Raw genomic sequence first — 25,862 nt, 5'->3', positions numbered from 1 at the left:
TGCTTAATAATAATACTCTGACTTGCTGCACCCAACCAGAGAGTGAGAACTGTTTTTCTCCGACAATACAAATTCCTTGACAAATTTTTTTGCTAACTGCAGGAAAAGCAGAAGAATTACCCCCAGGCTGTCCTTATTTTGTTTTATAGTTAGGCTAGTGAATTACCCCACTTATTGGCTATTTATGAAATTCATGAGGTGGTGTGCCTCAGTTTCCCCTCTTGTACAACAGACCGGGTTTGCAATCGTTTTTTTTGCTATACCAAGCTCTAAGTTTATTCTTAGGTAATAGCTGAGAGACACCTTTAGATTTTAGCACCATCCACTCACCCACCCACCTACCTTAGGGTGAGCCTGTCCCCCTTATTTTTAGGCTTGACTCGGTTTTTTACTTTTCTTTTCTGGAGGGCCATAATTTGAGTTTTTTAGATGTATTTATTATTTGCAGGTTTTTTGTGCTGCCACTTATGGGCAGTTTTTTTCTCCCCCCCCCCCCCCATCAGCTAGGTAATTTGCATTTACACAGAGGCTTTTTGGCTTGCTTTTGGATTTAAAGCTATGAGCAGCTTAGAGTCTGTTTTAAAAGGGACACATTTTACTTTTGATTACTTTTCACTTTCATTTTCTGCTCCAAGACGCACACAGATCTGAAAAAGAAAGCACAACCGATTGTGGCCTCTTTTGGAGCCCTAATAGGATTTTAATTAAGTACCGTGTTTTGTTTGCATTTCTTTGTCCTCTTCTTTAATATACACATCACACATCCTGGGAAAATGCACATTTTCCCCATAGTTTAACCTCCATAACATGATATTAGCCATATTAATTCTACACAAGGTGTAACTGCCTCCCCTGTGCCCACAGAGTTTTTATGAACCTCCACCAGAGCAGCAGTTTGCTCCCCCAGAGCCACCCCAAGGCTTAGTTCTTTTATTATCGCTCCCCTTTTCCTTTTCTTTTCCCTGTGCGCACACCCAAAATTCTCTTCTGTCTAACATCCCTTGCACTGCGATTACTTGTTTTTCCACAACTGTACCCCGATCACACGCCCATCTTGTACAACCAGAGACAGCCAGGGGCAGCCAAGTTAAGTTTCAGTAGAAACCCCTGACAATCCTTCAGTGATTTTGATTACATCACCTAATAGTTAAATAATTTTGATTAGATTATGTCTCCGCCTGCTGCCTGCAGCAGTTGCTCATAGACCGTTTCTGTGGGGAAAGGGCCCATTTTGTCTAGAATAGCTGTACAGGTTTCTGGGGACAGAAGCGTAGTGGTGGTAGTAGCAAAACAAAAGTGTGGAAAGGTGGGGGTGGGTGGGGGGAAGAGGTGGAAAGAGACCAGTTAACCCTGCGAGGTCAGTTTGAAGTACAGGCTCCCAGCAGCAAATTAAGTAACCTGAGAGAAAGAAGACGGGAAAGAAGCAAAGGACGTAGTTAACTCTGAGCCAAGCGTAGGCTCCCCGGGTTGAAACAGCTGGGAACCCTCCCCCTCCAGGTTCTCATCCTGGCTCTGGGCGAAGAGTGGGGGCTGTCAGCTGCTCCTGCCATTTTCCACTTTGAAACCTTCCCCCCAGGACCAAGTCCCAGCTCCTGTCTCTAAAGCTGGTCTGTTAACTCTGCGTTTGACTCTAAACCTTGTTGTGCCAAATCCTCTTTAACCACCCTAACTAATTTATAACCCTTCAGCAGCCCTTGCTGAAACAGCACCAAACCTGAAAGATTCCTGGCAGCTTCCCATAATGCTGCCCTCACTTCAAACCTCTCACAAGTGGACTTTCCCTGGAAGGCATCCAGTCCCCAGGGGCAGGGACCTTCTTCCACTACCCATATACCCAAGGAGAGTGGGCTCCTCAACCACCCCCCTTTCTTCTGGGTCCCCTGACACTTCCTCCATATCCCTTTTAATCTCATCCCAGGCTGACCCCTGCACCTGGTATGGGCCCTGGTTCTTCCTTATCCAGTTATTCAAAAAATCCTTTACCCTGGCTTGCCAGAACCCGCAACTACCACCACGAGAGTTTGTTATACCCCCTCCAAGCAGCCGCCCGGACTGTTGGGGAGGGGGACTTACAGGCTGCCACTCACCTATCCGATGTGATGCATCCAAGTCACCGGCACCAAGATGTTAGGGGCTTATTCCTTCACCTGCTCACTTCCCTGGTCCTTTTCGCATGAACAGAGAGCCACAATACCCGAAGTCCAAAGGTGCAAACAATTCAATGTTTATTGAGGTGAACTTTTAGCAAGCAATGATTCCAGTTTTCTTCCTCAGCGTCCCCTTTCCCAGCTCTGACACCACAGAGCCTTGTCTGTGTCCCTGTTCCCATTCCCCCTTAGCAAAACATGATTCCAATTCCCCCACCCCCCATTCCCTGTTCCCATTCCCCCCTTTACTTCCTGATTGACTGCAAACTATATAGTAAAACTTGTGTTTTCCTTAGCTAGACCTTAACCAATTATTTTACTAAAATTTAACTAACCAATCCTAACATATTGTAACATAATTATTTAACCAATTATATCCTACCACCTTAATTGGTTTACACCCAACAAAATTAATTATACAGCAGAGAGAAACAATCCCAGAACCAGACAGAGATTATACAGCCAAACAATAGGGAAGTGGGGACTACAGTCATAAAACAACAAAGAAATAAGGATTTTACAGTTTAGCTATTAATAAGTGAGTTTTTGCCAGACAGAATGCTATTAAGCTATGGGGGGGGCTACATCTTTTAGGCTTTTTTCTTTATTTGGAGGTAATAGACTTTATCAGAACAAAATTGTATTTCTAACAGCCCAATAGCACCTTATTTTAATGTAACCAGTTTAAAATGTAAAAATGTAACCATACGCTTCCCAGCTTATGGCTGCCTCTGCTGCTTAGCCAAAAATCTTAGCCTAAAAACACGGCCTTAAACTATCATAGTAAAAAAAGGCCTATAAACAGGCAAACTGTAATTTTAATTCTTTCTTTTATACCTCTATAACTAGCTAAATAATAAACACATACCTAAATTCTTACAGTATAGGCCTTTAGAAACAGGCCTAAATATCTATATCCTAACAGCCGCGTATCTAGTCCTCGATTGGCAAAATGGATCCTTGCTTTGTTAAACAAAAATGTAGCTATGGAAAAAACCCCAGAGCTATCCCCAATACCTCATGGCCTCCTGACAGAGGGGGAAGAGCACGAATGCCCGTTACTTGAGCCACTGCCTGAGGAGCCGTCGCTCTTCGAGGGAGGGGCTGTGCTGAGTGAAATTCTGGGAGTAGCAGATATTGTTTGGTTTGTGGACTGGATGGCTCTTGTTTTTACAAAAGCGGCATCTGCATGCGGGCTTTGCTGCTGTAAAAGTGCCTATGGGTATTTATCAGGAATCACAAGTTCTTTGCCAAGGTGGGCTTCATAGAAGGGATCGTGGGTTTGGCAAGATTTGTGAGTGATATATATTTACTCAATTAAACTCTTACTTAGAAACCATGTGATTCTACTCATCAGTATATTACCAAACAAGAGAAGGCCCCACACAGAGCCACTGCTTTTAAACCATCCGGGAATATAGCATACTTACAACATGCGGTAATTACAACAATCAGAAGAAATAACGAGATGCTGACATAGACAGTCGAACAGTACAGAAGACCACAAATCAGTTGACAACAATTGAGGAACCTGCAGAACCTAATAATAGGGAACTAGATTGGATTTTTTCATACCCCTTCATTATACCACTCACCAGATACACAACCATGTTTGATCCATTTCCATGACCATAACAAGATTGATACCTGCCAGTTACCCTTATGTGGCATTCCAGGTGTTCATAACCTCACCTCTAATCACTAATATTAATAAACTGTCAATCATTCTTTAATCATACCTATACATTATTGCAATCTAACTGCCTAGTTACCAAATTGCAAAAAACAAACCAACCCCAAAGCTGCATCTAATTTGTGAAACTTATGGCGTAACTGTCCTTTTGTGGTTATTTGTTTACTTGTGTAAACCTTCTGCCTGTCTGAGTTGGCAGCAACAAGGGCCGGGTTCAGTATCTAGGGGTTCCATTTTAATAACACAATGCAAAACCAGCTCAAGCCCCCACTCAGTGATATGGGACAATTACATACCACCCCCCGGGTGTCTCTAAGAGGCAATACTTCCCCTCTTGCAAGCACGGAGTCTGAGTGTAGCAAAATCCTTTTAATAAAGGAGGGAAACAATGCGGCATTATGTTGGGGAAACACCACAAAAAGGATTCATAACACAAACCATGAGCAGAAGACCCACCCCCAAGTAAGTTTGGAGGTGTCCTTTTCCCCTCAGGGTCTTAAGTCCAGCAACCCAAAAAAACACCAAAGTCCCAAAAGTCCAACACCCCAAAAGTCTCTTGGGTCCAGAAACCCAAAAATCACCCAAAAGTCCAACAACATAAAAGTCTCTGACCCTGGCCAGTGGACTACCAACCTCCAAGGTTTTTGTGTGTTTTTTCCTTTTTCTCTTTTTGACTGCAACATACTGTTGTTAGATGTTTGGCTGCGTGTGTGTGTGTTCTCCCTGTGTGCTATCCCAGATCTGCGCAGACAGCCGGCACAGCAGTCCTTGAGTGAACCACCCAATGACCACAAGTTCCGTTAAGGTACGAAGGTGCCCAGCCAGGTTTATTGTGGACAAAGCATGCTAATAGCACCTGGCAGACTCTACAAGGATACTAAGACAGGTATGGCCATGACAATGGACACAGCTCAGTGAATGGCTGGATTTTCCATTCCCCCCTCAGTTGGCCAAAGACACTCCCTCTGAGACTCCATTTTATGCATCAATACAAACAAGTTACATACTGCCCCTCTGACGTAGTTAGCTGACACCCTCTGACATAGCCAGTTATCACCCATCACCTTATACATCTCTATCCATCGCACTATTATTCTGACCTTGTCTTTAGGATAGGTCAGCGTGTTCCTGTTATCTTTAGGGAATGTGTTGGTATCGAGGTGTTCTGATACCATCATTCTGGAATGCGTTTGCGTGAGTGCTCTGTGCCTAATTGTGACAGGTTGGGTCACAGAAACCCCCTTGGGACTGCCACCTGATGTGTTGAGACTACCACTGAGCCTGTTTTCCCTGCCAGTTTGGGACTTCAGTACTTTGTCTTGTTGAGCCAGACACGCTAGCCTGCTACAAACACAGACCCCAATCTGAACCATGCCCCCCAAAAGCCACAGGCTTAACTAAAAACAGCTTAAGAGGTACTCCTGTCTCCAGCACCCAGATACCCAGTTCCCAGTGGGGTCCAAACCCCAAATAAACCCATTTTACTCTGTATAAAGATGATACAGAGTAAACTCATAAATTGTCCGCCCTCTATAACACTGATAGAGAGATATGCATAGCTGTTTGCTTCCCCAGGAATTAATTACTCGCTCTGGGTTAATTAATAAGTAAAAAGTGATTTTATTAAATATAAAAAGTAGGATTTAAGTGGTTCCAAGTAACAACAAACAGAATAAAGTAAATTACCAAGGAAAATAAAACAAAAACACACAAGTCTAAGCCCAATACAGTAGAAAACTCAGTGCCGGTAAAGCTCACCCTCAGAGATGTTCCAATAAGCTTCTTTGACAAACTAGACTCCTTCCTAGTCTGGGTCCAGCAATCACTCACACCCCTGTCCTTTGTTCTAGTTTCTTTCAGGCATCTCTTTGGGGTGGAGAGGTGATCTTTTCAGACAGCTGAAGAAAAATGGAGGGGTTTCCAGAGCCGTATATAGTCTTTCTCTTATGGGTGGAAACAGGGCCAGCTTTAGGAAGTGCGGGGCCCAATTCAAACAGTTTCGACGGGGCCCTGGTAGGGATGACTAAAAAAACAAACAAACAAACAAAAAAAGTGGGGCTTGTACTCACCGAGCAGTGCTCCGAGTCTTCGGCGGCACTTCGGCGGTGGGTCCTTCACTCACTCCAGGTCTTCAGCAGCACTCAAGGACCCGCTGCCAAAGTGCTGCCGAAGACCTGGAGCGAGTGAAGTACCTGCTGTCGAAGTGCTGCCGAAGACCCGGAGTGCCGCCGGGTGAGTAAAAATTGAAAAGGCACCTCTAGCCAGGGAAGGGATTCTCACTGGGCGCGGGGCCCTCTTAGGCGCAGGGCCCGATTCGGAGGAATTGGTGGAATAGGCCTAAAGCCGGCCCTGGGTGGAAACCCCTTTGTTCTCCTGTGTAAAATCCCCTCAATAAGATGGAGTTTGCAGTCACCTGAGCAAGTCACATGTCTATGAATGATTCAGCTTTTTGCAGGCCGACGCCATTGTTTACGTTAGTTTGAATGTTCCCAGGAAAGCTCATATGTGGATTGTATCAGAGGGGTAGCTGTGTTAGTCTGGATCTGTAAAAGCAGCAAAGAGTCTTGTGGCACCTTATAGACTAACAGACATTTTGGAGCATGAGCTTTCGTGGGTGAATACCCACTTCATCTGATGCATGTAGTGGAAATTTCCAGGGGCAAGTATATGTAGATTGATGTCTCCCAAAGTCCATTGTCAGTTAAATGTTTCTTGATTGGGCACTTACTGAAAATAGTCCTTTCTCAAGAAGCTGACCAAATGCTTCACTGAGGCTACTTAGAATCAGACAAATACATAGCCAATATTCATAACTTCAAATACAAAAATGATACACACATACAGACAACATAATCATAACCAGCAAAGTACAACCTCCCATAGACTCCCCACTTGGCCTCCTCTGTATAAGAACTGGTGCAACCATAGGACCCTGGGTGCAACAATGATCTATATGGCCACAGTTTATGTCAACAATGTCACACTAACACCTCTTAGGAATGGGTGTTTCTGCAATATCAGCCCTGTTCTTGCCAAATTCTGTGAGCTTGCAAGCAGGCAGAGACTGACTTCTCTTTGCTTCTTTGCTTTACATCAGCAAAGCTTGAGCTACTTTAGTTCAGGCCTTAGGCCTTACACCAGGCCTCTGATACAAGGCCTAATGTTTTAGGCTCTCTTTCTACTATACATACCAATGCACCAGCTTAACCATCTTTTAATTTCATAATGTGGTTGGTGCTTTGCATTGTCCATAAGGGAAAGGGACGTTCTGTTAGAATTATAATCATCATCAATAATCTTGGAATATTTGACCAGTAATGTGAGTCTCTTGTTCTGATTTTATTTTTGATTAAATTGTTTTTTCTGTTGTGTAGGAGGCGGTGGGTCCTACAAAATCAGCTGGAGGGTTATTTGATTCCCTAACGTTTTTCAAAGGGAACCGCTGCAGTCTAAGGCCTTTTTGCATTAAGGAGCAGTAGTAGCAACCATTAGCTAAAAGTGGGGAGTCACGTCCTATCTAAACTGTACAAAACAATAGAATAGCTGGTTGCTAAGAAAGATTCCAGCTGTAAGGAAATATCGCGCCAAGATCGACGGACAGACATTAAGGGCACGGCTACACTTGCAGATGTAGAGCACTGGGAGTTAAATCCACCCTCGGAGAGCGCAGCAGGGAAAGCACTGCCGTGTGTCCACACTGTCAGCTGCAAGCGCAGTGGCGTGGCCACATTTGCGGCACTTGCAGCGGCATTGGGAGCGGTGCATGGGGATGGGAGTTGAGTGCAGTGGGTAAGGGTCGTAGTTTGCAGGGCTGCGTGCTGAAGCTACAGATGTTGGAGGCAGCTGGTGGCAATAAGACCCTGGATGTTGGGGAAAGTGGGTTGGCGGTGACATGGGGGCACAAGGGAAAGTGTTTTGGGACAAGGGCTGCGGGGTGGGAGGATGGAAGTGCTCCATCTTCATTGCTACAAGAGCCTGTATCGAGTCCGCTTGGCGCTCCACGATGCTTAGCAGCCGCTCTGTGCTTTGGTGCCGGCGATCCGCATTCTGCTGGTGGATCCTCCTTTCACTCTCCTGCCACTCCTGCACTTTTTGATTTTCATTAAGGGACTGCTGCATTACTTCATGCAGCAGGTCCTCTTGGATTCTTTGCAGACGCTTCCTGATTCTTTGGAGTCTTTCGGCCGTTGATAACAAGGACGGCTGGGATCTCAAGGTTGCATCTGTAAAGCCAAAGTGCAACACTTAACAGAGGCAGCATTGTTCACACTAGACAGAGCAATGATTCGGCTGTACTTAAAGACAAGTACAGTGTAGGCAATAGCAGAAATTGCCCATCCCAAAGCGAGCACACATAACCATGGGGAGCCCCAAAATGGTGAGTAAGATTGTTTGACGGCTGTACTGTCCTCTGGGTTCTGTACCTTGGGGAGAGCCAACAGCTGCAGGGGGACCCTATACTGAACACTTTCCCCACATTTTCCACAGGATGAGTTCGTCCTGGAAGATATCTTGCTGTTGAGGGTGACCTGGGAAGCAAGGGAGGATCTTCTGCAACAATGCAGCTTCCATCCTGGCCCATATGCAGCTTGCCTGTGTGCAGCAATGGTCCCCCTGCCCCTCACAGCACAGTGCCGCGGACATGTTAGCCTGACTGGGACAAGGAGCACAAAGGAACCTGCGCAAGCACATTGCCCAGCTTCTGCATGAGACCTTGGAAGAGATCACTGAGGCCGATTACCGCGATGTGAGAGAGCACATCAACGCCCTACTCCGCATCTAGGCATGCATGCAGCCCTAACCCTCCTCGTCCCAAGAGCCCACACCAAACAACTTCCTTTCCAAAATAAAAGCCGCTTACCCAGCACCTCCTCTGCTCCTCTGCTCTTCCCCAAGCACCATTCGCTGCGGCTGGCTACCTTCCTCCTGGCTTGAAAACAGCTCCTGGCTGTATGCATCAAGGGATGCCCGACTGTCCCCCTCCTCCTCAGCACCCTCGCTCCCGCTTTCCTCCTCCTTGTCCTGCCTTGTTGACCTGGGCTCTGAAGTGTCCATGGTGGTCCTTGGAGTGGAGGTGGGATCGCCCCCCAGTATTGCGTCCAGCTCTCTGTAGAAATGGCAGGTTACAGGGGCAGCACCGGAGCAGCTGTTTGCCTCGCGGGCTTTGTGGTAGGCATTCCACAGCTCCTTCACTTTAACCCTGCACTGCAGTGTGTCCTGGTCGCGGCCCCTTTCCAGCATGGCCCTTGATACCTGCCCAAAGGTATCGTAATTCCTACGGCTGGAGCGCAGCTGGGACTGGACAGCTTCCTCCCCCCAAACACCGATGAGGTCCAGCACCTCGCCATTGCTCTATGCTGGGGCTCACCTGGTGCATGGAGGTGTGGTCACCTGGAAAGATGTGCAGAGAGCACTCCACGCCTGGCTGAGCAAACAGGAAGGGGATTTTCAAAATTCCCAGAGAATTTAAAGGGCAGGTCTGATGGTTGGTCACCTGAGGGCAGGGCAGTAGAGTTCAAAGTGATGACCAGAGTGGCTAGCACAGGCATTGTGGGATACCTCTGGAGGCCAATCAGAGCACATTAATAAATCAGGGCATCCACACTGGCCCTGCGGCACTCCAGCCAGGGCGCAGCAAGCGTTATGCTTCTCATGGAGCTGGATTACCAGGAGCGCTCCAGCCATGGAGTCCGGGCGCTCTACCTGCCTTGCCAGCGTGGACGTGTCATGAGTTAGGGCATCTGGGGCTGCTTTAATGCGCTAACTCGCAAGCATAGCCAAGCCCTAAAATGTTTAAAGGAAAACTTTGCAAGATAACACTCTGTCTGGCAGAACCACTTAGCAGCAGTTTCAGCAGGGAAAGCTACACTTCCCTTTTGTATGAGCTAATTGTTTTTATCTGGTCTTTAATTGTTTCTAGCTGTTGTGTAACTGGCTTCACAATATTTGAATTTACTCTTGTATGTAGGGGGATAATGTGCTAGGATTGGCTAAAGAATTGTTTCATAATGTGCTAGGACTGGTTAAAATATTGTTTCGTAATATGGTTGGTTAAGGTACAGATAAGTAGGACCTAAGTTTAACTATATAAACTGCGTTCCACAAGGAAGTTCTTTGGAACCTTACTACGGGACACAGCCCAAGTTCAAACCTGCCAGAACTCAATCATCCTGTGCAGAAGCCGGAACCCCAGACAATCCTGTCCTGACTGACCATCAGGAGAAGTTAGTCTGCTTTATCAGGAGTGGTGAGCATTGTGTACTTAGCAAGTGTATTCTGTTGATTAATTGTTAATAAATACAAGTTAAGGATATTATTGGGTAAAGGCTCTTTCACTGGGAAAAGGTCCCACCAACCAGTAGAGGGACATTCAACCAGGCCCAGGGAGGGTAAGGCGTGGGAGCCCTAAATTGTGAAGGTAACACCAAGATTCAGAGTTTTAACTGCTGAATTATTTTTCCATTATTTTTATTTTCCTTTTGTGGTGCTGGCAGGCCAGGGGCCAGCTCATGCCAAGATCCCCATGTCTCAACTGGACACTAGCAGATACATAGCCGGAGTCAATCTGGCTCACCTGTGGATTAATATTGATAAAATAGATATTATAATTATAAGAAAATGTTTAGCAGTTAGACTCTATGAAATGCTTGTGAGCTGCTGCCAGCAGTAATCTCACTTGTAATCTCTATGTTCAGTACTGGACTGTAATATCTGAGCAGGGGGAGGGAGAGCCTCTGTGATTGTATGAATCACCATACAGGAGAGAGAAGTGGTGAAGAGCTGCTCTTTTACAGGAATTGTGACGCCCCTCCTGAAAGAGGAAACCCATTGATACCAGATGGGCTCATGTTGAATCTTACAAGTGGAAACTCCCCACATTCGGATTGAGAAACGGAACTAAAGACTCTTATTGTTCTGCTTTCCTCTCACTGAAGATGAGTCAGGCCAGGGGACTCCTCCCAGCAGCTGAGTTTGCAGCTCAGAGCACAGGGAAGGAGGGAGATAAAAAACCCCAAGCCAAAGGAACTAGGTATCTCTAAACTGCTTGGATTTGTTGTGGGGGGGAGGTTTCCAGGCATAAGCAAGAGATCCCCAGCTGCTTAGCCTGGGTTAGCCCTCAAGGACAAATAGAGCTTGCTGATTATAGACGCCTATATTACCTTTTGAAACCTAAGGCTGTAACTCATTCATGTGTCTATGGGCTTGTCTTCATGTATAGCCCTGCAGCTTTAGTGAAGATGCTACAGTACCACACCGACAGGAGAGCTTCTCCCATCAGCATAGTTAAATCACCTCCCTGAGAGGCGGTAGCTGTGTCAACGGGCGAAGCTCTCCCATCGCCTAGGGCTGTCTACAGTGCGGGCTAGGTCGGTATAACTGCATCACTCAGGGGTCTGGATATTTCACACCCCTGAGCCACGTAGCTATACCCATATATGTTTATAGTGTTGACCTAGCCTATGCTTGCTTAACCTTGTGAATAAGTCTCTGGTTATTCTGCCTGGTCCTTTGGGATTAGGAGTAACCTGAATATTGCTGTGGCTCTTGGTGTAAGGGTCATCCCAGAGATTCACTCGCCTGGGTGACAAGACCGCCAGAGTGCCCAGGGACGGGCTGGGATTTTGTGTAAAGGCTGATAAAGTCCCTGCGGAGTTGGCACTCGGAGCAGTTGGTTGATGAAAATCTGAGTTTCGAATGAACAACTAATTTGGGGTTTGTGCCCTGGTTTTTAACAATCTGCCCCGGGCTCCATTCTCCCAGCCCTCACTGCTCCTTCCCTGGCCTGCTTCCTACAACTCCTGGTTCCCCTCCTTTCTCTGCGTGAACCACTCCCAACCCTCCTTCCTCTTAGCAGGGAGTGGCTGCCTTTTCCCAGCAGCCCTCCCTGTCTGTTGCCAACTTCCTGGTTTTACAGACCCTGCCTAGTCCTGCACGGCTGAAAGGGCTTGCGATCAATCAATTCCCTGCTCCCTGGCTCTTGATCCAGGTGCAGCCTGTGGGGTTAATAGGCCTCCCAGTCCTGTGTGGCGGGGACACCCCATCACATTGACCCCTGACGTGATCATGGAGGATCTGTAGTTTTGGGTAAAATATAATTTATCTGCCAAGCGTGCTTATAGAAATAATAATAGGAATAGTAGAATAGAAATACTTGCGTTGTAAGCTTTGCTATGGTAACCATGGAAGGGCTGGTACACCACAAGTTGCACAAGTTAGAGGGAGTTTTGTCTGCAACTGGGAGAGAGGGCAAGGCCAGGTTCCCCTGCCAGCTGCTGAGGGAGTGGCACCTGAGGAGTGAATGGGAAGACTACCTAGGACTGCTGAAGGAAAGACTTTCATATACCCCAGAAGGGGGGAATGGCAAGTGACCAGGAGAAATGGGGGTTAGAGTCACAAAGAGGACGCTGAAGGTCCTGGGATGAGAGAATTGCTGCCGCTGAAGGACCTGGAAAAGAGACAGTGTGACGGCATGTGAGCACGGGAAGGGGCGTGGACCTTGAGAGCGAATCCCCAGAGTGACCAGGAGGGGGCACCAGACAAGCAGCGAGTGGAGCACCCCGTGACAATCAACACCAGCAATGACAGCTGCCAAGCAGAACTGGGCCGAGTCCCGCTGCCCAGCAACGCACAGACCAGCACTTCCAAGCCCTGGGGCTCCCTCACCCCGAGCAGCAAACGCTTTGTTCTCCAGGAGCCGTAATTAGCTCCAGGTGACAAACTGAGATGACGATGTGATGGAACATCCCTGACTGGTATCTGCACAGCACAGAACTCAAACGGGCTGACTCCATGGGTGCCGAGCAGGCAACCTACCCAAACCCACAGGGAATCCATGACGCTTGGCCAACCCCTAAGGCTTGATCTAGACAGAGGATTTGCTTCAGTTGCTGCCATGGAGACAGCTACGCCATCTCGCCCAGGCAGAGCTCAGCCCTGCTTGTTCCTGTGGGTTGCTGCGGAGCAGCTGCAGGGATGGGTGGCCCTGAGTGCATGCAACGTGACTGGAGGAAACGCAAAGCGAAGCCAGTTCCACCCCAGCCCAGCCCAAGAGCCGCCGTGCACCAGCTGCCCCCTGGTGGCTGGGTACAGTAAACACTCATGCACACACCTAATAACCACAGTCGCAGTACATTACGGCATCCGCCACTCTCAACAGGAGCCCGGCTCAGCGGGACGTCACCTCCCTACGCTGAGCTGGGCTTGGGTTTAATCTTGGCCAATTCTGTGCAACCCAGCCCACAATTTGTGTCTTCCCTGAGTCCTCCCTCTGGTCCCGTCCCAGACAGTGCGATGGGCCCCTCTGTCTAGAGCTCAGGAAGGATGGTCTCCTTGTGCCGGCACTGAACACGGACTGTGAGGATCTGAGCTGACTCCCTGCAGACTCGTTGTGTGACCTTGGCCACGTCCTGTTGTCTCCTGGTGCCTCAGTTCCCCTCTGAAACATGGGGACCATGGCACTGCCCTCCCACACAGGAGTGTTGGGGCCATAAATCCAGTAACAAGGGTGAGGCGCTCAGAGCTATGGTGGCTGGGTCATACAAGTACCTGGAGAGAGATGGACGGTCCGCAGCTGATTACAGAGAGCCCAGGCTGGTGGGTTTCTGGCCCAGTCAGCACTGGCTGATGGCATTAAGCTGGTAGTGTTCTTGCATGCCCTCAATGGAGCTGTGACCTGGGCAGAAGCCACAAGGCCAGGTGTAGGTTAACTGACCAGCCTGGAGCCCAGAGGGAGAGAAAAAATGAACTTGTAACATACCCTTGGACTTCAGACACCGCGCAGCAAACAAGGACAGCGCCCTGGCTGGCAGGCATCCTCTGGGAAGGGAGCCAGGAGCCTGGACTGGATGAATGGGGATTTCACAGGCACCCTTCCCCCGCAAACAGTACCCACACCCCAGCTGCGAGGGGAGAGGGCCCAGCGCGTGGCACTGCCGGGGAACGCTGGCCCAGGGCATCGGGGCAAACCCACCTCTGCGGGAGAGGGGCCTTGGTCTCCTGGGCGCCCTGGTGGTCCCTAAACCCTCCCGAAGGACTGATCTCCAGAGCAGCAGGTCCACCCCCGGTGCCCCAGGATGACTCTCAGCCCCGATTGGCTGAGGCTCAGGGGAGTTTCCCAACACACCTGTCCTGGCCGGCCCGGGGCCGCGGGGGCCGTTCAGCCAGGGCTGGTCCCTGGGGAGGCGCAGGCAGGTTCCCCGGAGACCAGCCCCGGGCCGTGTCCGCCCCATGTCCCAGCGAGGGGGCTCCGGGTCCCTGCCCGGGGTCTCTCCGTTGAGCGCCCCACAGGGCCAGGCAGCGCCCTCCGCAGCCCCCGCCTGCTGCCCACACCCCGGCTCTGTCCCCGCAGCGCCCGGCCCCATGGACCGGACCGGCCCCGGCAGCAGCTTCCCGGAGCTGATCCGCAAGAAGCGGGACGGGGAGAAGCTGCTGGATGAGGAGATTCGCCGCTTCGTCCGGGCTGTGACCCGCGGGGAGCTCCAGGAGGGGCAGATGGGTGAGATGGGCCAGGCACCCCAGAGCCCACCCGGGGGACCTCGGCAGGGGTGGGTCCCAGGAGGGATGGGGGCCCCCGGGGGGGGAGTAGGGATGGGGGTTAGGTCCTGGGGGGTGGGGATGCAGGGGGCAGGTGGATCCTGGAGAAATGGGGGTTAGGTCCTGTGGGGACACTGAGCAGGCGGGTCCCTGGCGGGATGGGGAACCGGGGTTAGGTCCTGGGGGGATAGGGGACCCAGGGGGCAGGCAGGTCCCTGGTGGGATGGAGAACAGGGGTTAGGTCCTGGGGGGATGGGGACCCAGGGGGCAGGAGGGTCCCCGGTGGGATGGGGAACAGGGGTTAGGTCCTGAGGGGATGCGGGACCTGGGGCAGGAGGGTCCCTGGTGGGATGGGGAACAGGGGTTAGGTCCTGGGGGGATGGGGGACCCAGGGGGCAGGAGGGTCCCCGGTGGGATGGGGAACAGGGGATAGGTCCTGGGGGAGCCAGGGGGCAGGCGGGTCCCCGGCGGGATGGGGAACAGGGGTTAGGTCCTGGGGGGATGGGGGACCCAGGGGGCAGGAGGGTCCCCGGTGGGATGGGGAACAGGGGTTAGGTTCTGGGGGGATGGGGGACCCAGGGGGCAGGAGGGCCCCGGTGGGATGGGGAACAGGGGTTAGGTTCTGGGGGGATGGGGGACCCAGGGGGCAGGAGGGTCCCCGGTGGGATGGGGAACAGGGGTTAGGTCCTGGGGGGATGGGGGACCCAGGGGGCAGGAGGGTCCCCGGTGGGATGGGGAACAGGGCTAGGTCCTGGGGGAGCCAGGGGGCAGGCGGGTCCCCGGCGGGATGGGGAACAGGGGTTAGGTCCTGGGGGGATGGGGGACCCAGGGGGCAGGCGGGTTCCTGGTGGGATGGGGGACAGGGGTTAGGTCCTGGGGGGATGGGGACCCAGAGGGCAGGTGGGTCCCCGGTGGGATGGGGAACAGGGGCTAGGTCCTGGGGGAGCCTGGGGACAGCACACCTGGTGGTGACCTTACCTGTGCCATTTCCCTGGGGGGTGAGGACCTCTGAGGATCTCTGCTCTGAGCTGAGAAATGAGCTGGGCCTGGATCCTAGGGGAGCCCCCTCTGCTTTGGCCCCGGCCCAGCGATTGGCCAGTTCTGTCCAGGGCAGGAGGCCTCAAAGTGCCTGGAGTTAAGTGCTCCCCTGGGAGGGGGCAGGGTGGGGAGAGCCCACCCCAGGGGCTGCGGCTCCCGCCCATCCCCTCCCCACAACACACCCCAGCCTGCCCATTCCCAGAGCTGTGGGACCCTGGACCATCCCACCCTGCCCAGCCCCCACCAGTGCTGCCCATCCCCCGGCGCTCTGCCTCCGTCCCCTGGTACTCAGCCCTGGCTCTGCCCCCCAGGGGCCATGCTGATGGCCATCCGGCTGCGGGGCATGGATCCGGACGAGACGCTGACTCTGACCCGCGAGATGGCCGTGTCGGGAAGGGTCCTGGAGTGGCCCGACAGCTGGCAGAGGCGCCTGGTTGACAAACATTCCACGGGGGGCGTGGGAGACAAGGTCAGCCTGCCCCTGGCCCCAGCCCTGGCTGCCTGTGGCTGCAAGGTGAGTGCCAGGGCCTGGCAGTCTCTGCTCCCTGGGCAGAGGTCTGAGTGGGGCCTGGGTGTTCACGGAGACCCCAAGCGCCTGCCCGGGTCCCTGTAGCCCATGGCCATGCCTGGAAGGGCGGAGATGAAGGCGGGTGTGCTGGGAACCAGGAGAGGCCTGTGTCTCCCAGCGGGCGAGCCTGGCAGCATGAGAGTGGGTACTGCCATTGCACGGCTGCCAGCAGAGATGGGTGCCCTGGCAGAGTCTCTGCCCGGTGCGGGTTCCCTTCAGCACCAAGGGGATCATCCCTCCACATCTGTCCTGCCCGGCTGCCTCTCACCAGGGCCTGTGGCCTTCTCCTCCCCCACCAGGTGCCCATGATCAGTGGCCGGGGACTGGGCCATACCGGGGGCACGCTGGACAAGCTGGAGTCCGTGCCGGGGTTCAACGTCTCTCAGAGCCCCGAGCAGGTGAGGGGACCACCGCAGGGGCTGGGTCGGTGCCTGGGGAGGGAGACCCGAGGGCCTGCCAGGTGTGCTACCCCCAATCCAGTGCCGGTGCCCCCTGACTCTGGGACAACGGGAGGGGGCACAGAGCAAGCATCCATAGGGGCTCAGCGCATGATGGAGGCAGGGGGAGACCTGAGCCGGGGGAGAGCCAGTCAGTGCCTTGGCACTCCCCTTCTCCAGGCTCCTCACTGAGCCTCTCAGACAGCTGGGCATCCTGCACCCAGTGCCTCTGCCCATCACGGGGGGCGGGCAGCCGGGCCCTGCCCACCTCCTGGCACAGGCCAGCTGCTCTGCACTTGGCTTTTGCCCAGAAAGGGCCCTGCTGGGGTAACTGGCCGCACCTGGCTCTGGGGGGGGGGCGCATGGGGTCACACACTGACGGCTCCTCCCCGCTCCTGCAGATGAAGTGCATCCTGGAACAGGTCGGGTGCTGCATCGTGGGGCAAAGCGAGGACCTGGTCCCGGCAGACAAGGTTCTCTACGGCCTGCGGGACGTCACGGCCACCGTCGACAGCCTGCCCCTCATCACAGGTACCACGGCAGCTGCTCCCGCGCCGCCGCCTGGCTGCCTCCCCCGGGGCCGTGGCAGGGGGCGGAGGAAAGTGGGGTGGAACCGATGGGGCAGGCGTCCCTGGAATCCACATTGAGGCTGCCCCCTTGGGGTGGCAGAGGCCACAAGGCGCAGTGGGAGCCAGCGCTCTGCGCCCGGTCAGCGATGTCTGAGATCCGGGGGGGCTGAGGACCCTGGGGGACCCAGAAGGCTGCCATGTTCGGAGAGAAGAGAGCTGACCTCGCACCGCAAAGTCCAGCCTCCTTCCCCTTGGGCTGGCTCAGAGCGAAGAGCTCACTCCTTGTGCCGTGCGTGGCGTCGCTGCCCAGCAGCGGGTCAGCCAGCGGAGGGTGCCAGGGACTCGGGGTGGTGGGGAGACTGTGGGTGGGAGCCAGCTAGCGGAAATCCAGGCAGGGCATTGCAGCAGTCCCCGGTGCAGCGGGCTCCTGGCACAGGGCCCAGCCTTGCCCGCGGGATCCCTCCGACAGGAGCTGAGCCGAGGCGGCTGTGCCAGCAGCGCCCCGGCCCAGCAAGGGAGGTGCCCAGGACTCCCCATCTCTGAGCCGGCTCCCCCTGGCGCCGCAGCTTCCATTCTGAGCAAGAAGGCAGCAGAGAAGGTCTCCGCCCTGGTGCTGGACGTGAAGTTCGGCAGCGCTGCCCTCTACACCAGCCTGGACAGCGCCCGAACCCTGGCCCAGAGCCTGGTGAGCGGCCCAGACCCGCCAACCCTGGGGGAGGGGGCACCGCCATCCCCACCCACCCCAGGAGCCCCGAGTGGCCTGGCCCCTCCTTACTCTGCCTGCAGGGGCCTCCTGTCCCCCCACCATCCCTGTGCTGACTGGCCTCCCCTGCCCTCTCCCTATGGGGCCAGAGGCCTCCCGCAGGTCTCTGACACTGGGAGCAGTGCCCGGTTCCCATGCTTGTGCCACAGGGGCGGGCAGCCTGTGCCCTGGCACAGGGGGAGCTGGGACGTGCCTGTCACTCCACGACAACCCCCAGAGGAAGGTCTGTGTTCTTCCCAAGTCTGCCATGCGCAGCAGGACGGCACCCCGCCCCCAGAGGGTGAGGCCAGGCCAGGACGGGTGCTGGGACCATGAGCCAGCAGCACGGTCTGCAGCCCCGTGAGATGGTGACGCAGGGTGGGAGCTGCCCCTCGTCCCCTGGGGGGGACACTGGGCTCCTGTCCCCAGGCCCAGCTGTCGCAAACACTCACTGCCCCTCCCTCCCGTCCCCGCAGGTGTCGGTGGGCAACCGGCTGGGGATCTGCACCGTGGCCATGCTCAGCAGGATGGACGGGCCCCTGGGGCAGCGCGTGGGCCACTCCCTGGAGGTGCTGGAAGCCCTGCAGTGCCTGGAGGGCCGGGGGCCGGCGGATCTGCATCACCTGGTCACCACGCTAGGTGTGGGGAGCTCCAGAACGGCAGCGCTGGGTTGATGCCATCCATGGGCGGCGGGTGAACCGGGGGCTTCGGGAGGCCAGCCCCCAGCTGGACTGCCCCCTCTGCCCAGGGCCCCGCACCTCCCACCCCCTTCCCCTGCCGGAGCCCAGTGGGCCCCCCCTCCCCACCAGCCCCGGGCCACCCGAGCGCTGCCCGCTCCCCTCAGCCCCGAATTGCCAGGCAGGCAGCTGAGCGCGGCCCCAGCCCCCGAAGGTCAGGCAGGCAGGCAGCGCGAGCCCTGGCTCCAGCCGCCCAGAGTCCCTGGCTGCAGACTGGGCGCCAGAGGCCTCCCGAAAGGTGGAGACGAAAGCGGCCCCCTGCCCACCCCCAGCTGCCTGCACTGCTGTCCCGCGGTGCCGCTCTCCCCGACCGGGCTCCAACTGGGGGGGGAGGGGGCAGCTCGGAGCTGCAGCCCAGCCATGATCTGAGGGGGGCGGGCAGCTGTGGGGAGCCACGGCAGACCCTCCACCTGCCCGCGGTGCGGGGGGCCAAGCAGCCCCCAGCCCGTGTCTCACACCCAGGGCAGGTGGGGGTCAGGGAGAGCCGCGCGGGCAGCGTGAGGAGTGACGTGGACTCCCACGAATGAACGTCCACACAGAGCTGCCCCCTCCTAGCGCCAGCCCTTTGTCGCCTCCTGCCCCGGGCCTGGCTACAGTCATATCCCGCCCCCCCCCCCACACACACACACACACAGGACTGGGAGCATGAGGAGGGGGGGGGCGGAGGCCAGTCGCTGAGAGCGGCTCTGGGCCATTGGGCTCCCCGTCACAGCGGGTGACTGCGTGGAACGGGGCCCAGGGGCAAGCCTGGGTCTGCCACATACCAGGCCTGCTGGGGGGCTGTGCCGGGGGCGACGGGACAAGAGCAGCGCCTTGGGGCAGAGGGGTGGGAGGGGGTCTCCGTGTGCAGGAGTGAGACCCCACCCCGTCTCTCCCTGCGCAGGGGGCTCTGTGCTGTGGCAGTGCGGCGAGGCCGGCTCGGTGGGGCAGGGCGCCGCCCGCATCGCGGCCACGCTGGCCGATGGCTCGGCCCTGGGGAAGTTCCAGGCCATGCTGCAGGCCCAGGGGGTGGAGGCCGGCCTGGCCCAGGCCCTGTGCACAGGAACGGAGGAGCAGCGCTACCAGGTACTGGGCCGGGCTCGGGCCCAGGAGGAGCTGCCCGCGGCCCAGGATGGTAAGCGGGGGGGGAGGGAACAAGGGTGGGGCAATAGGAACCAGAGAGCTGGTGCTGGGGAGAGGGGGCCTGGCCCCAAGGGACACTGGGGGGGGGCAGGTTGTGCTGCCCCCTGCACCTCAATGTCTCCAAGCTCCCCCACCCCATCCCCATGCCTGTGACCCCAGCCCCAGCTCGCAGGCTGGTCTGGTGCCTCCGTAACTGCTGGCCTGTCTCCGCCCTCCTCCCCAGGCACCGTGCAGAGGGTCGAGGCCCTGCCCATCGCCCAGGTGCTGCATGAGCTGGGAGCCGGCCGCACCCAGAAGGGGCAGCCAATCAAGCACCATGTGGGGGCCGAGCTGCTGGTGACGGTGGGGCAGCGCGTGGCCAAAGGTAAGAGCCAAGGGCCTCTGCTTGCAGGGCTCCCCACCCGCCCACCTGCTCTGCGCTGCCTGCCCTGGGGTCTGCTCCTGGGGCCAGACTCCGGCCAGGACCCTTAGACCTTCTGTCTATCCGAGGGTTTTAGTCCGCTGCCCATTCCCGTAGTATCTGACCTGCTCTGGGGCACCCATCCCCTTTGCCGTTGTTCTGCGGCTGGCACTGCCCGTTCAGTGGCACAGCGCCTGGGGCCTCACGTGGGTTCCCTTTGCCTGGCACTTCTGGGCTGAGGGCCCCTGGGATGGGGCCTGGCACTGGCTTGGGGAGGGGGCAGACGCCTGGCACTACCCCCGCGCCCACCAAATTGCAAATGGGGTAAGAATGGGATTAGAGCAAGTGGAGGGAGTGGTAGGGACTCGTGAGGAGGGGTGCGCACTGGGGAGCCCCGGCCAGGCCAGCCCATTATTCCTGACACCCCAAGATGACCTGGGAAGCTCCTGCCTCCCGTCCCTTGGGTTAGGAACCAGCTGGTTCTACTTTGGTTCCTGTTTTGATCCCATCTCTGCCCAGGAAATGAGGCCCTTGCTGGCCCTTCCCCACGCCCCGCAGGGGGTGACAAGTGTCTCAGCCCCTGCCCCCCGTCTCCATAGGTTCACCCTGGATCCGGATTCACTACGACACCCCGGAGCTGAGCAACGATCAGAGACGCACCTTGCAGGGGGCGCTGGTCCTGGCAGGCTCGGAGCCCTTCGCGCCCAGCTGCAAGGTCGCAGAGATCATCCTGCCCCAGGGCAGCCGGTCGCTGGAGGAGCTGACAGGGGAGCAGGGCTTGGGGAGCAGCCAGGCACTGCTCTGCTCTGCCTGAAGGGAGGGGTCCCCTGCCAGCTGGCTCCCCACAGCCCCATGCAGACGCTGCCCCCAGGGACCCTCTGCCGCCTGGACAGTGCAACTTGCCTTCAGCCCCACTGCCAGCCCCTGCCAGTGCTAACGACTGGGCAGTAAAGTGTCTCGCTCTGTGTGACGAAGTGGGGCTGTTCTTAATGTTCCCTCTGAATACTGGGGGGGGGCCTCAGTTCCTGGCCGACCCTCTGTCGCCTGGCAACTAATGGCCAGGCCCTTCCCTCCTGCAAGGGGATGCTAAAGGTGTTGGAGAACACAGAGATCAGGTGACCTCCTGGCCCGGGAAAGAGACACAGCCCAGAGAGGCGGGGCGGGAGTCAGTTTGGAGCTGGCTGGGGACAAGGGGTGAGTGCAGATGGGAGTGTCTGGCTCGTGCCCCCCCCCATGGACCCGGCCGAGGGGTCCGGTTCGCGGTACCTACAAGCTCTGTTTTAGCCCGTGTTCCTGTCATCGAATAAACCTCTGTGTTACTGGCTGGCTGAGAGTCACGGCTGGCTGCAAAGTGGGGGGGGCAGGACCCTCTGGCTTCCCCAGGACCCCACCTGGGCGGACTCGCTGTGGGAAGCGCACGGGGGGGCAGAGGATGCTGAATGCTCCAAGGAGAGACCCAGGAGGTGAAGCCGTGGGAGCTTCTTGCCCTGCAGACAGTCTGCTCTGAGGGAGAGGAGGCTCCCCAGAGTCCTGCCTGGCTTTGTGGGGAGCAGTTCCAGAGCAGCGCCCGGGGACCCCGTGACAGTCTGCTACCCCCAGTGATGATTTGGGGTAACAGCCAGTCCCTCGCCCTCTGCTGCACTGTAGCTAGGAGGTTCAGGCTGGGCCAGGCGCTTGGCTCTAGGGGTGCTGCCCCCTAGAACTACCCAGCCCACCTGTCCTCTGTCGCGGGCACCCTCGGGCGTCTGCCTTGCCACCACGACTCAGGCAGGCCGCTCATGTCAGGCTGCTGCTCGCTGCCAATCTGCCCACGGGGACAAAGCAGCTTCCGCCGGCGGCAGCTCTGTTCAACACCTTCTTCCACCGCATGCAGCCTGCCCTGGGGTGTTCACCGGGCCGGACGGGCGGCGCCAGCATGGCAAGGGCCCACCTTGGGTCTCTCGACTATGGGTCACAGGCCAGGGCTGGATCCCTGCTGGCGGAGGGAGGTCCCGCCGTGATTGCAACCCTTGTCTTCCAGCGCAGCTCACGGCCCTCCTGGCCTGCCTGCGGGACACAGCGGCCTTGGGTGACGGGCACCCCCAAATCGGGGGGATCCAGGAGCTGGGCATCCCCAGCCGGGGGGCTGTGAGGGGTACCGGGGGCATCCCCAGTGGGGGGGGCTCTGCAGGGGCACAGGAGACACCCCCAGTAGAGGGCTCTGCAGGAGGGGGGACACCCCAGATGGGGGTTCTGAGGGGGAGGGGAACATCCCCAGTGGGGGGACGCAGGGACACCCCTAGATGGGGGTTCTGAGGGGGGCAGAGGGGACACTCCCAGCGGGGGGCGCTGTGGGGGGAGGGGGACACCCCCAATTGGGGGGTCTCTGGGGAGAGGGGGACACCCCCACGGGGGGGGCTCCCTGCAGACGAGGGTCTTGCCCGTTTTCTGTGCCAGCGGCCTGGCCCCCGGAGCCCCGCCCGCCTGCTGTACCGCGGCAGCAGCGCCGCGTCCCGCCGGCAGGTGGCAGCCACGCGCGCCCAGCGCTGTGCGGGCAGCGCCCCCTGCTGCCGGCAGATGGGAATCACACATCAGCCGCGGAGCCCAGAGCGCAGGCGCAGACCCAGCGCCAGGGGCGGAACCGAGTACCCGCGCTCCGAGAAGGCGGGGGTGTACAACTGCGCATGCGTTGGGCGGGGCCCGGTGTGTGCGCGTTGGTGTTGCGGGATTCGTCACGGCACTTCCTCGTTTGGGCGCATCCCGCACCCGAGCGCGTTCGGAGCGAATCTGCTGATGGGGCGAGACCGCGGCGCTGACTCCAGGTGGGCGGGGGGAGCCTGAGGCTGAGCTGGCAGGGGGCTGCAGGTCGGGAGTGAGGGGCACCAGCAGGGCGGGGAGCCTGGGGCTGGGATAGCAGGGGGCTCTGGGTCAGGAGTGAGGGGCACCAGCAGAGCTGGGGGAGCCTGGGGCTGGGCTGGCAGGGGCTGCAGGTCGGGAGTGAGGGGCACCAGCAGAGCTGGGTGGGGGGAGTTCAGGACTGGGCTGGCATGGGGCTGCAGGTCTGGAGTGAGGGGCACCGGCAGAGCTGGGTGGGGGGAGTTCAGGACTGGGCTGGCATGGGGCTGCAGGTCTGGAGTGAGGGGCACCAGCAGAGCTGGGGGAGCATGGGGCTAGGATACCAGGGGGCTGCGGGACATCAGCAGCACTGTGGGGAGCCCAGGGCTGCAATGGGAGGGGCGCGGCTGGAAGGCAGGAGCCTGGTCTATCTGCAGAGCCGGGAGGTGAGGATCCCCCCATGGGCCAGGAGCCTTTCACCTGAGCTCCAGCGTTACCAGCCTCCTCCTGCCATGAGGGTCTAAACTCAGTTGTTTCTCCCACCTCTGTTCTATGTTCTGGCTTCCCCCAGTCTCCCAGGGCCTGGCCTGCAGGCCGCCCACAGTTCCCGCAGTGCAGAGCGTTACGGAGGAGCCCAGCCCAAAACACTCCTTACTAGAGGCTTTTTTCATCCTTTCAGCTTTGCCCAGGATGTTCCACACCCTCCCGCTCCGGAGCCGCTGGCCCCTGGCTCCATGCGCTGCCCAGCAGCTCAGCCTCCAGGGGAGATCCTGGGCTTTCCAGGAGCGTGCCCAGAGACGCCCTCCAGCCGGCTGTGCCAGGTGGCTCGTGTCGACAGCCAATAGAACAGTCTGGCCGTCACCCTGCTTAAAAGCCTGGGAAGTTGGCAGGAGCGGATACACCAAGCCTGCAGGGTGGTTCCCAGGTGCAGCAGCAGGGACCCACCAGCAGAGGTGGGCAGTGCAGACCCTTTCCTGGAACAGGGTCACCAGGAGACAGTTCTCCCAGGGGGCCCCGTCGACTGGCGGCTCCGCCCCACGGATACAGCTGAGGACTCGGCTGCTCATCACCTGCCTCTTTGGGGGGGCAGCCCTGGGCGGGTGGCTCTACCTGCGCGCTGAAAAGGGGCGGCAGCAGAACCTGCAGCGCATCCAGGAGCTGAAGAAGCTGGCCATCGGCCAGGGGGACTTCCACCTGGTGGACCACACCGGGCAGCCCCGCTCCAAGGCCGATTTCTTGGGGCAGTGGGTGCTGCTCTACTTCGGCTTCACCCACTGCCCGGACATCTGCCCCGAGGAGCTGGAGAAGATGAGCCAGGTGGTGCAGCTGCTGGACCAGGAGCCGCAGCTGCCCCGGGTGCAGCCCGTCTTCATCACCGTGGACCCCGAGCGGGACGACGTGGCTGCTGTGGCCAAGTACGTGAGGGAGTTCCACCCGCGCCTGCTGGGGCTGACGGGCAGCCCGGAGCACGTGCGGGAGGCCGGCAGGGCCTATCGCGTGTACTACAGCACCGGGCCCAGGGACGAGGACGACGACTACATCGTCGACCACACGGTGATCATCTACCTGCTCAGCCCCGACGGGCTCTTCCTGGACTACTACAACCGGAGCAAGAGCGAGGCGCAGATCGTCCAGAGCGTCAGGGGGCACATGGAGACCTACCAGAGGCTCTTCAGCTGAGCCACGCGGCAATAAACGCCCTGCTTGCAGCTGGGCAGAACCATGGGGCCTGGCTCCTTTCCGTGGCCCAGCGCTGCTGCTCCGTGCTGAGCGTTGTGAAACAGGCAGCGGGGAGGGGCCTTCTGCAACTGCGGGGGCTCAGCTCCCCCTGGGCCTGGTGGGCAGGGCCCCTTCCCCTACAGCCACAGGGGCTCATCTCTCCTCCTCCCCCCAGGCCCAGCGGCCTGGGCTCCTTCCCCTACGGCCTCAGGGGCTCGGCTCCCCCTGGGCTCAGCTCCCCCTGGGCCCCTTCCCCTACAGCCACAGGGGCTCGGCTCCGCCTGCACCAGGTGGGCAGGGCCCCTTCCCCTACAGCTGCGGGTCCTCTTCCCCTGTACCCCCGGGGGCTCGTCTCCCCCCCCCCCAGGCCCAGCGGCCCAGGCCCCTTCCCCTACGGCCCCAGGGGCTCGGCTCCACCTGCACCAGGTGGGCAGGACACACACACACCCCACAGTTGTAGGGGCTTGGCCCCTCCTGGGCCAGCGGGGCAGGATCCCCCACAGGCTGCCGAGTGCTGTTCTCTAAGCTGGCTGGACCAGGCCTGTCACCATCAGCCCCAGCTGCTGCTCTGCAGCTCCCAGCCCAGCATGCGGTGCTGCCCCAGTCCTCGCATCTCCTAGAAAGGAGAGAGCGGCGTGTGGGGCGCCTGTGTGGGTGTGGCTGCTGGAGCGCTGGCAGCAGCAGAGCGGCTGTGCTGGATGTGTGTGGGGGGCGGGGGCCTTGGCTGGATGTAGCACCATGTGCTGGAAGCTGCACTGAACCTAAGGATTATTCAAAGCCAGCCTGGGTGGATATTTAAGGGGTGTGGGGTGTTTGCCACCAAGTCTCCTGGGAGGAGCTGGCTGGTCTGTGGGGCTCAGCCAGCCTGGGGAGCCAGGTCTCCTGCTGTCAAGTCCACACCCTGGGGCCTCTGATGCTACTGATTAAAGGATTCAGCTCCTTCCCCCAGCAAAAGGCCCAAAGACACAAGGCCAGTTTGGGGCAGGTGCCAGGCCACGCCTGTCCAGCGGCTCTCCCCCCACCCCACCCCCAGCAGGCTCAGGCGGCACATTGTGGAGCCTGCGCCGTCAGGCTGGGGGAGAAGAGGGGCAGAGCAGCATGCGCCTCACACTCAGTCCATGGTGCGCCCGCCCGTACTGGGAACACTGGTTGGCCCAGTTCAACAAAGCTCTATTGGACCAGGAAGCGGTACAGAGAAGGGCAACAGAAATGGTTGGGGGGCTGGACCAGCTCCCATGTGAGGGGAGAGTAGAAAGATGGGGACTGTTCACCTTGGAAAAGAGACGACTCGGGGGATACAAGAGGGGCCTGTGAAATCGTGAAGGGTGAGGAGAAAATGATCC

General features: G+C 57.6%; 2 protein-coding genes across 6 annotated transcripts; both read left to right on the top strand.

Annotated features, from left to right (window-relative positions):
* The first annotated feature begins 9,942 nt into the window (after positions 1 to 9,942).
* Positions 9,943 to 21,069, top strand: LOC123363488 (thymidine phosphorylase). Of its 3 annotated transcripts, none has more exons than XM_045004501.1 (10): positions 9,943 to 10,087; positions 14,189 to 14,335; positions 15,723 to 15,925; positions 16,279 to 16,377; positions 16,818 to 16,947; positions 17,552 to 17,670; positions 18,204 to 18,366; positions 19,348 to 19,578; positions 19,810 to 19,950; positions 20,586 to 21,069. In XM_045004501.1, exons 2-10 carry the CDS (start codon positions 14,200 to 14,202, stop codon positions 20,798 to 20,800), a joined length of 1,437 nt encoding a protein of 478 aa, XP_044860436.1. In that variant the 5' UTR covers positions 9,943 to 10,087; positions 14,189 to 14,199; the 3' UTR covers positions 20,801 to 21,069. The 3 variants fall into 3 exon arrangements, with proteins under 3 accessions (XP_044860436.1, XP_044860445.1, XP_044860427.1); XM_045004510.1 differs by lacking the exon at positions 9,943 to 10,087 and adding an exon at positions 10,203 to 10,258; XM_045004492.1 differs by lacking the exon at positions 9,943 to 10,087 and having other exon boundaries at positions 12,234 to 14,335.
* Positions 21,070 to 22,635: 1,566 nt separating this feature from the next.
* On the top strand, positions 22,636 to 24,525 carry LOC123344223 (protein SCO2 homolog, mitochondrial). 3 transcript variants are annotated; one of them, XM_044980164.1, is made up of 2 exons: positions 22,636 to 22,787; positions 23,480 to 24,525. In XM_044980164.1, exon 2 carries the CDS (start codon positions 23,491 to 23,493, stop codon positions 24,478 to 24,480), a length of 990 nt encoding a protein of 329 aa, XP_044836099.1. In that variant the 5' UTR covers positions 22,636 to 22,787; positions 23,480 to 23,490; the 3' UTR covers positions 24,481 to 24,525. The 3 variants fall into 3 exon arrangements, with proteins under 3 accessions (XP_044836099.1, XP_044836117.1, XP_044836107.1); XM_044980182.1 differs by lacking the exon at positions 22,636 to 22,787 and adding an exon at positions 22,801 to 22,830; XM_044980172.1 differs by lacking the exon at positions 22,636 to 22,787 and adding an exon at positions 23,112 to 23,246.
* Positions 24,526 to 25,862: the final 1,337 nt, after the last annotated feature.

This window comes from Mauremys mutica, chromosome 1 (assembly GCF_020497125.1).
Source record: "Mauremys mutica isolate MM-2020 ecotype Southern chromosome 1, ASM2049712v1, whole genome shotgun sequence".
Lineage (NCBI taxonomy): Eukaryota > Metazoa > Chordata > Testudines > Geoemydidae > Mauremys > Mauremys mutica.
This window is presented reverse-complemented; position numbering and strand designations above follow the sequence as displayed.